Raw genomic sequence first — 10,227 nt, 5'->3', positions numbered from 1 at the left:
GGCACAGAGCAGGCATAGAAAACTTCAGATATTACTGAAGAATCCTGTACCCAGCCTCTACATATTAGGCCCTCAACACATCTCTATTAAATGCTGCTGACCTATAACTTGTCACACCCTAGAAAACAGGTTCTGATGAAGTTTTGCTGTTCAACAAAGAATGACACATACAGACTGCCAATAAGGTCTTATCATTTTAATCGATTTTAATGATTATTGCTCATCTGCAAGGATTAATATTGCATTCATTAAAAATCATTCAATACAAAATGAACTTGTTCCTCCCAAGTTGCTCTCCACATGCTCCCTCTGATGCCAGACTTTTTTTTTTACAGTGTCCTTTGTTACATGGCTTGACAGACAGAGCCCTTACCTATTATTCCTATGGACACGGTAATGGATATGGGATCAGGGGGCAGGCCAGAGGGCAGGTGAATGTGGGTCCCTTCCCTCTAGCAGGGCTGATGTGATGGACACACGGTTGGCCAGGTTACCTCCCCTAACAGATGTGGTGTTCTGATTGGCTGGTTAAGTGCCTGAGGAAAATGGGCCTTAACTGTTAACATCTACAGAGAAGAAAGCATGGTCACACTGGCAAGGAGTGAGAAGGGACTGGGTGGGAGAAAATGGGAGAGAAAAGGGAAAAAACTTTTGGCAAGACAATTGTCCCCTGCTAAGAAGCTGCAGGGTGAAAGCTTTCCTTTCTTCTATTTTTGTTTTTAATGTCTGTCTCTCTGATCAGTGGGAAAGTGAAAATTTCTAGTATCTAGCACTAATGTATGACCCAACTTTGAAGGATCACAAGCTAGAACAAGTTGAGGATTTAAAATCCTGGATAATTATATACTTAAAGCTCATGAGCATAAAGCTCATTTGACCATGCAGAAATGCTGGGAAGCAGGGTGCATGGCATGGGAATATATCTCCCTGATCTTTGAGAGAGCCTCTCTGGAGATTCTTTCAGAGCATGAGCCAGGATGTACTGACTACTTTCTTCACATATCAACTGCCCTTTGAGATCTCAGTTCATAAACTTTTTGTGGTATGTAGCAATCAAAAGTCATATTACTTCTGTAAAACTAACATTATATAGGGTGTATAGTCCCAGACAAATTATATGAAGCTAGATATTTCTTGCCCTGGCCCAATTTATCATTCCTCCTCCTGCCCACACCTACCTCCCTTTAAATATTTTAGGTTGCAGAAGCACAGCTGACCAGAAATTTGCTCTTAAAGATAAATCCTAAAGATAGAACTCAGTGCTTTTTATACTGAGCAATGGCTCAAGAAATTTGCCTTCAGCACAAGCTGTATGGGACAGAGCTGATAGAATTTGCTGTTATGGCTCCAGTTCACTGATGCTATAAACTATAGGCTAGAAACAGAGGGACTTAAAAGAGCTTGAGACTAGCACTTCTCTAGACTCAGCACCCTTAGCTCCAAAAGTTCGAAAGAGAAATTGGTAACAACTAACCACTCAAGTAGTTCCTCAGCATTAACACTAAAATTCTCCTGAATTTTGTCTTTTTTTTTTTTTGGACAACAGAAAAAAATCCTAGAGGACAAAATTAAACTCAATAGAGTCTAGTTAAAACTAGAAAATGAGAAAGTCTGGGGGGAGTAGAGGAAGGGCTGTACTATAAATCCAAGTGGGCCTCCTGGTCTTAACAAGCAATGCTCATTATATACATCTCTGAACCAGACATACCACCTTTACACAGGAAACAGGGCTTGGAATTTCTAAGGGAAATTAACATGCACCACCTACACCTAACCTACCTGCCGGGTAGGTACCATCCCTGCTTCTCTGAAGAAGTGAAAGAGCACTGATTTCAGCAGCTAAGAAATGGGCTCTTTTAAGGCGATTTAGACATTGCAGATTGTTCCACAGAGAAGGTACCTTAGCATTTCCTGTTAATAAGGTACCTAATTAAGACTAAAGTCCCCAGAAATGGTAAAGAAAGAATCACCTTTCTGGGATGGGAGAGTAAAATCCTTCTTTAGTGACTAGGGTGAGGAACCCTGAACTTCTATTTCATCTAAAGAGCCATGAAGCAAGTTCCTGTGTGGTCTGCAGAACTTGGATAATGAGATGAAAAAACAAGAATGAAATTATAGGAAAAAAATCAAGAGGAAAGGAATAAGAAGAAAATAAAAGTTATCTTAAAAAATATTTCTTTTAGAGTGTGTGGTTCATGTGGACTGGTCCTTGGTAATATGGTCCATTAGTATCTGTAAAGAGAGAGAGTGATTGGTTAACACTTATATGTCTTCCATATGAGAGTTCCAAGAGAACAATCGGAAACAGAGCACCTTCTCCAGGGCCCCTCCCCAGCCTGGGTGGGATCCCTGCAGTCATTCCCCAGGGCACCATTCTCCCTTGTTCTTCCACAGGGTCTCTAACAATGCCATTTCTGGTGTTACCACTTGTTCCCAGGAATAAGTCAGTGTTTTTCAACCCTGACTAAACATTACAATAATCTGGGGAGGTTTTATAAAATAATGTTTTGTAAATTTGGTCCCATCGCAGACCAAATATATCAGAATCTCTTGGGGTGAGGCCCAGGCTCCAAAATTTCAAAAAAAACCCAAACTCCCTTACATCTACGACAATTTCTCTATCTACCTTGTTAACTGGAACAGGTTTTTTTTTAAGACAGAGTCTCACTCCATCACCCAGGCTGGAGTGCAGTGGTGTGATCCTGGCTCACTGCAACCTCTGCCTCCCGGGTTCAAGTGATTCTCGTGCCTCAGCTACCTGAGTAACTGGGATTACAGGTGCCTGCCACCGTGCCCAGCTAAGAGATAGGGCTTTGCCATGTTGGCCAGGGTGGTCTTGAACTCCTGACCTCATGATCCACCTGCCTAGACCTCTCAAAGTGCTGGGATTACAGGTGTGAGCCACCGTGCCTGGCCTGGAACAGATTTCTTGTACTCTTCAAAATCAGGTACAACATTTGATCTTTATGTCAGAAACAGGCTAGCCTGCTTGGTTTAATACTGGGAAAAAGAGCTTTTCACTTGCTTCTCCCCAGGTTTACCTGTAATAATTAGGTTTGAATGGCCCATTTTTGTTGAGTCCCAGATATTTTGCTTGGTCATCTGTCAGCTCTGTAAGGTGGGCATCAAATGATGGCAGGTGCAAGCTGGCAACATATTCATCTAGGAAGAGCAAAGTGGCAGGAGAGCACACTCCTTTTCAAAATGTCTCTCAGGTTATAACTTCCCATTTTCATTTGAAGCTTTTTTAAGAAAGCAGACAAGGGATGGAATAACTCTAAAAGAATCCACAACTTGAAATATTTGCTTAATAAAAAAAACCTCAAGGCTGCCTTTCTCGGTAGGGTGCTTCTCTCAGCACATCTCAAGTGAGTTCAGAAAAGCCACCTACCAGGGTAACAAAAGGGAGTGGGCTTTTACCTCTCTACCCTTCTCTGGCAAAGCAGGGGCCTTCCCTCCAGTGGCCAACATGTCACATGCTACTCCTACCTTCCTGCAGCAACCTCCTTAACTAAATTATAGTCAAATTAGCAATCAAAGTGGACACCAGTAAGCTAGAAAGAGCCTGTGTCAATAACACTCATTTAGGATAAGATCCATGGATCTTAGGATAAAATCTTAGGGTCATGAATTTCCATGGTAGTTGGCACAGAATTCTTACTTTTCCATAGATAAGCTTCCCTTTTATAATTATACACTTAAAAAAAAAAAGGTCTGAAGTAAGCTATTGGAGGAGAGGAGAGCAAGAAGTATTTTAGCGTTAAGAAGTAAGGGATTTGGGCTAGCCAAGGAGATATGGGAGATGGGTACCACCGTGCAGAAAGGTAAAGGACTACAGATGATGTACTATGTCACTTTAACACAGCATGGGTTGCTTACAAGAGATTGGATAGTTTGCATATCCTCACAGATAATGGACAATAAAACCTGTGTTTCTTTCATTTTGGTCCAAGGCTGTATGTACTTAGCTGCACTGGGAAGTTTACTGAACTTAATAAGGCTACTTAGAGTAAGAACATCTACCCTAAACCATTGTGTTAAGCACTGTTACTCATTAGCTGGGATTCTCACACAATTCTACAATGTATGTAGTATTATTCTCATTTTACCAATCAAGAAACTGAGGATCATGGAGATTAGAACTTGTCCTGAGGTCAAACAACCAGTAAGCACAAGAACAGGAATTGGAACTCTGACTCTAAATCCAGTGCCTTTCATGGCAGTCATTTTACCAAACTATGCAGCTGTCTGCATAGGATTCCACTGTTTTTCACTCACCCATTTTCTTAGGAAGCAAGTATACATCCTGCTTGTATCGTCCCTCAGGTGCATTATAGAGTTCTATCAGTGCCAAAGCCTAAGGTGGGAAAAGAAGGCCAGAAAACATAAATATATTTGTTAGACAGGTACATAAAAATAAAACCAGGTTTAATAGCATTTGGGTAAGTACTACAGTGATCTACCATAGTGACAGCACCTAGGACTTTGCCTATACTAAAGGGCAGCACATATCCTAAGAGGATTTGTTGTTTTTGTTTAGTTCCTGACAAAAGAACAAATCAAATAAAACTAAGCTGGAACATTATATTCTCAACTAAACAGCCAATTCAACAAATACTGACTAGTGACCCTTTTCTATACTTGAGAATACCTAAGTCTCAACAATTTATTACATAAAAAAAGAATAGGATGATGAGAACATAGTACAGTACACCCTCACTGGAACTGATCTACGCCCCCAGTTCCACAAATTGCGGTGCAGTGTAAGCAGGCATTTTGCTACATACCTGTGTTGTGGCTGTGATGGACAGAACAAAGGTGGGAACTGTGGAGCAGCTCAAATTGAGTAGACGACCCTGGAAAGGTAAGAGAGAGCCCTGGGATGAGCTCTGTCTCAGATTCCAATGGCATACAAGTCAAGCCAAAGCGGGAGAAGACTTTACACCCCTCTAGACTCAGCTGGAAGAGGAAGAATTACAGTTCCAGATCAGGACTCTAGGCTTTTTCCTATTTTCTGCAAATCCATCTGAGTCTGAAAGGTTAAAGAATCAGCTGTGGTTAGGAAATAGTGTTACTTAGTAATGAGATTTTTTTAAGTGGTTTTATTTTGGGGACCAGATAATTTGTGAAATATATCTCTCTCCAAAGATAAAATTCAGGGAAACACAGGCCCAATATTTGTTCCCCCCGCCCGCCACCCCCACCATGGATCTAACTACTCTGCTTGTGCTGCTCTGCCAGAGTCCTTTTCTGTGTGTACCTCTGCCAGGAGGACAACTCGTTTGCCATCTGGCCAGATGACATGGTCCACCTGAGAACGTACTCGCTCCCACGTCAGCTCTGGAGTGCGGAGGCTGGTCTGAAAGGAAGAAAGCACAGTTGACTATGGTTATTACTGAAAGGTAGTAGAGAAATGCCTAGCAACAAATGAGAGAAGCCTTACCACATCGATTTCCGTGTTGGAATGGCCCATATTGCATACGATACAACTGTTTTTCATGCGATCCAAGTGCTCCCGTGTCACTACATTCTTATTTCCTAAAAGTAAAGATGGGTGGCTAAGGAAAGAGATGCTGGGCAACAAAGGTACCGGCTGGCTTTCAGGTAGAACATAGGAGACAGGAGGCTTGCTGGCATTAAAGGACATGTACACATTCTGAGAGAAGACATACATAACCACTCCTTAGGCTACCTGGTCTTCAGATCAAGCAGTATAAAAAGTCACCAGGGAAAAAAGTTTTTTACTCTGGAAAACATGTTAAGGTTCTGATAGCTTATTCTAGTTCTGAGATCTTTATCTGAACAGAGGTCTCACCTCCTTTGTATGAAAGTCACTCAGACTACTTTTAAGATTTAGCCTCTGAATAAACACTCCTCTATGCAAGTTATTTACCTGTGCAAGTTATTACGACATCGACTTGCCGGATGACTTCATTTAGCTTTACCACCCTGAACCCATCCATGCTAGAAGAAAAGAAAGGAACATTATGAGTAAAGCAAGAAGGCAGTGGGAGGGAAGATGGTCATGAAATGAGACAAGATCCCCTTCTAAAGTTGGATCCAGTGCCACCTCACAGGAATGGTGAGTGATAAGCTGTGCTAAACTATATACACTGGCCTCTTCAGAGTCCCTAAGATTCCATCCAGGAAGGAAAACTGCCAAGAGGCTCTAAGAGAGCCCTAGGGTTAGAGTGAGAAGAACAGAGCAGTCCTAGCCTTCTCTTCCCCTAGGTGATTTCTGCAAAAATGATTAATATACTCAATTATGAACTCTCAGTAACATAAAGTACCTACGGTTAATCTAATAGTATTATCACTCTGTTCTTACCAAGCCTGCAGAGCACAGATGGGGTCGATTTCGGTAATGTAGACAATTGCTCCAAGAGCTTTGAGAGCAGCACAGCAGCCCTTGCCTACCTGCAGAACAAAAGAAAGGTCAAGTCATTAGGATCATTACATCATGGATATTTCAGGTAGGTAGGTTATTTGTGAGACAGGAATTAACCTTCATGAAATAGCCCGTCATCTGATGAGCAACTGCACAGACGCTCCAATCCCAAGCAGAACAGAAACAGATCCAGATTACGTTGTGAACCTCAGTTAGAGAGGTAATTTAGCAGACATGTCATAGGAAGGACTGGGCTTTGCACAGCAGTTTTCATTAGAGAAACAAGATTAAGCAAAAGCAACTTACTCTAAGCAACCTCTAATTTCTTATTCTTACTTGACATGAATCTACCCAAGGATAGCCTCGTAGCTCAGGAACTTCTGTGGGTCATTGCTGAAGACAACAAAATCTGTGACCTATTCCAGTTTGGAGATATTCAACTGTATGCCATTTCAGATTCTACCCTTAATTCTACTGCAAGTCACTTGTGGGGGCTAAAATGCTACACATTCATTTGAATTAAGTCTCATTAAAGGTTATTGTTATAATTGGGGAAAATGATACTGGTATCTATTCCACAAAACAAAATGGTAAAATCTGAAAACTCAATTCATTTTGTATGTTTCTGTTCATCAATCTGAATAAAAGACTTTTGCTATTGTTTGAGATACATTATCTAAAAAAATTTAAACCTTGTATCAGTGACTCTAGATTGACAGCATAAGCCTCCTTCACCAACTATTTCTAATAAGTACACAAAAAGAAAGAGACACTGAGACCCAGCTATTTACCTCACCATAGCCACACACCACCACTTGTTTCCCACCAAACATCACATCTGTGGTCCTCTTCAGGCTGTGGAAACAGACAAGGACTCAACTCAAATGTTAACAGCTCAAACTCAGTTCCTCTTCACAGTTAAAAGTGTGGGCCAAAGCGCTTGAGAATACCAATTGGAAGGTGGCAGAGCTCAGTATGAAATGGTCCCTCTAATAAACTTTTAAAGCCAAAGGAAGACCAGGGGACAAGACCAGAGTCCCTAGAAATTTGAATATATATACATTCAACCTACCCATCCAAAATGGATTCTCGGCAGCAGTACAAGTTATCAAACTTCTGTTTCGTAACAGAATCATTGACGTTCATGGCCGGAACACAGAGCTTCCCAGCTTTGGAGAGCTGATATAGCCTAAAGGGAGAAGAGGTCACAAAAACAAACAAAAACCAAGTTAGCTGGCACAACATAATATGTGGCAAAATCTGCCTAATTCTCTTCAAGTTCCATGCTGCCCTTCCCAGTCTCATTTATTGCCCAAGGATATTAGAAAACATGATTATTTCCTTGTCATCCCTCCACACTTCTTTTCATTTTCTTCTCCCTTTACCCCTTATTTGGAAGAAAAAAAAAAAGCCTTTCAATTGAAGAAATATACTTCTCTTCCCTTTATAGGGAGTGTTATTTCCTTTGATCAGCATTTTTCAATAGAAACCAATGCCTACTTCTGATAAACAAAGACTATCAATGATGCTGATATGGTTCCGTGTGTGTGTGTGTGTGTGAGAGAGAGAGAGTAAGCATGCGCAATGTGCCCCCAAGAAACACTCTTTCAGATATCTTTTCAGTATTCCGACAAGCCAAGAATATTTTGCCCAGTTTTACTTTTTGTAGTGTGTATAACATGTAGTTTTACAATAGGATTGTTTTTCATATTTCAAATATAAAATAATACAATGTTGAATACAGTTTTTCAAGATACACTTATTCCCTACCCGCCCCTCAACACTAGTTGAGAATCACTCAGTGGAGTAAATGGGAGAGAGAAATGTATGAACTAGAACCTGAAATAACTTCCTTCTAGGATCAACTTGATTTTCAAAAGTAAAACTCAAAAGTTTTATCTAATGAAGATATTCCCATTTAGTTATAAGTCTGAAACACAATCCTAAAGCCTAACAGAGACCAGAAGAGTTTGCTGAGGCAAGGACACAAGGGGCAGCTACTCCAGAATCTGTTACCTGTGAACACCAGTCACGCTCTCTTCCACAATGCCTCGGATCTTCTTAAACACGTTTGGATACTTCTTATAAACCCAGTGGGTTAAGTCTCCCCCATCATCCAGGATCTATAGAACAGCCAGAAGACTTCTATGGGCATTCAGGCTGCTAGGGCTGGGGGGAACTTTGAACCCACTTTCTGTACTAATAAGAGAGCCCTGTATGTTTTGGAAGAGCACTCCTCAGAGCTCCTTAGAGCAGGCTTAGATAGTGGAAATACAGTCAGATTTGTTGGTGTAAAATGGTTAAAAGGATTCCTAGGTTTGTTTTAGGCTACAGTGATGAGTATTAAGCTAATCACAGACTCATTTTTAGTCTAGAGTCTTGAAATATATAGCCCCTTTGAATACAAAAAGAGGACTGGGGCAGAAAGAAAGAAAGCAGAATCCTACTCCAAAGAAGCACCACTATTTCGTTCTGGTGTGTCTGAGCCATGTGTTCAGCTAGTCTTACCCTTCCCCCACCTTTCCATTCAGTACTCAGACCCATTCTGAATAGGTATCAAGCTAAACACTTTAGCAACAAAGTCAGTGCATAAGACCAAACATCCAAAACATATTTAGGGAACCATGCTTTGAGGGAAAAAAAGGAAATAAATCTATTGTCAAAGTGTAGGATGTATAAGCATTATTACCATGTTGGCCTGCCACCCATCCATGTTCACACAGCGGTCAATACACCACCAGAAGTCATCTTCTGACTCGCCCTTCCAAGCGAACACTGCAACTCCTGTAGAGACAGAAATGAATCAGCTGCCCGCCTCCTTTGAGGAATGTCCTGTACCAAATCACTTTCTGAGATCCATGTGAAGAGAAAAAGGCAAAAGAAACAATTTCAGAAAGGAAAATACTAGAGCCAAAAGTCAAAGAATCACTTTTGCTTCAGAAATTAATTATGTTAAGAAATTAAGGAATTTTTGTTTTAAAAGTATTTTGGAACCTTAAAGTGTTCCTTTCTTTGGGCTAATTTTATACTGAGAAGGAAATAAAATGAAGTGGGAATTAATACAAAGTTGTTAACTGGAGCATTACTGATATTAGTAAACATCTTGAAACAATCTAAATGTTCACCATTAGGAAAATAGTGAAGTAAAATCACACAGCCATATGAATGAGTATTACAAATGATGCTGTCAAACTTTTCAGTGACATGGAAAACTACGTCTGAAAATACTATATTTAGGTTATAAAACTGTATACATATTAGAATTTATTTCATCCATGTAAAGTAGAAAAAAGGAAAAAGAAAAAAATTCATCAAATACTCTATGTAGTGGGATTGTAGGTTTTTTGGGAACTTCCTAAACTTTTTGCAGTAAACACTTATCAGAAAAGAATAAACAAAAAACCCCAAAAGTATTATAAAGTTACTTTCTGAGGTTCTTAGAAAGATGAGAGGTCCGGCTGGGTGCAGTGTCTCACGCCTGTAATCCCAGCACTTTGGGAGGCCAAGGCAGGCAGATCACTTGAGGTCAGGAGTTCGAGACCAGCCTGGCCAACATGGTGAAACCCCATCTCTACTACAAATACAAAAATTAGCTGGGTGTGGCGGCGTGCATCTGCAATCCCAGCTACTCAGGAGGCTGAGGCACGAAAATCACTTGAATCCAGGAGGCAGGGGTTGCAGTTAGCCGAGACTGCACCACTGCACTCCAGCCTGGGCAACAGAGTAAGACTCCATCTTGAGAAAGAGAGAAAGAGAAAGAGAAAGAGAAAGAGAAAGAGAAAGAGAAAGAGAAAGAGAAAGAGAAAGAGAAAGAGAAAGAGAAAGAGGAAGAGGAAGAG

General features: G+C 40.7%; 1 protein-coding gene across 1 annotated transcript in view; it reads right to left on the bottom strand.

Moving 5' to 3' along the window:
* Window positions 1-181: 181 nt before the first annotated feature.
* The window catches only part of AHCYL1 (adenosylhomocysteinase like 1), a 40,854-nt gene continuing 30,808 nt past the window's right edge, over window positions 182-10,227 (bottom strand). The window contains exons 6-17 of the mRNA XM_017869611.1: window positions 9,078-9,172; window positions 8,405-8,511; window positions 7,461-7,577; window positions 7,180-7,243; window positions 6,329-6,417; window positions 5,894-5,964; window positions 5,444-5,538; window positions 5,261-5,359; window positions 4,788-4,856; window positions 4,279-4,357; window positions 3,042-3,162; window positions 182-2,232 (exon numbers count right to left, since the gene is read on the bottom strand). Coding sequence (XP_017725100.1) covers window positions 2,226-2,232; window positions 3,042-3,162; window positions 4,279-4,357; window positions 4,788-4,856; window positions 5,261-5,359; window positions 5,444-5,538; window positions 5,894-5,964; window positions 6,329-6,417; window positions 7,180-7,243; window positions 7,461-7,577; window positions 8,405-8,511; window positions 9,078-9,172 — 1,013 coding nt within the window. The 3' untranslated portion in view covers window positions 182-2,225. The remainder of the gene's footprint in view (window positions 2,233-3,041; window positions 3,163-4,278; window positions 4,358-4,787; window positions 4,857-5,260; window positions 5,360-5,443; window positions 5,539-5,893; window positions 5,965-6,328; window positions 6,418-7,179; window positions 7,244-7,460; window positions 7,578-8,404; window positions 8,512-9,077; window positions 9,173-10,227) is intronic.

The sequence above is a fragment of the Rhinopithecus bieti genome, unplaced genomic scaffold (assembly GCF_001698545.2).
Source record: "Rhinopithecus bieti isolate Rb0 unplaced genomic scaffold, ASM169854v2 scaffold_3040, whole genome shotgun sequence".
NCBI classification, from domain to species: Eukaryota; Metazoa; Chordata; class Mammalia; order Primates; family Cercopithecidae; genus Rhinopithecus; species Rhinopithecus bieti.
Note: the sequence above shows the minus strand (reverse complement) of the source record. Positions and strands in the feature narration are given on the sequence as shown.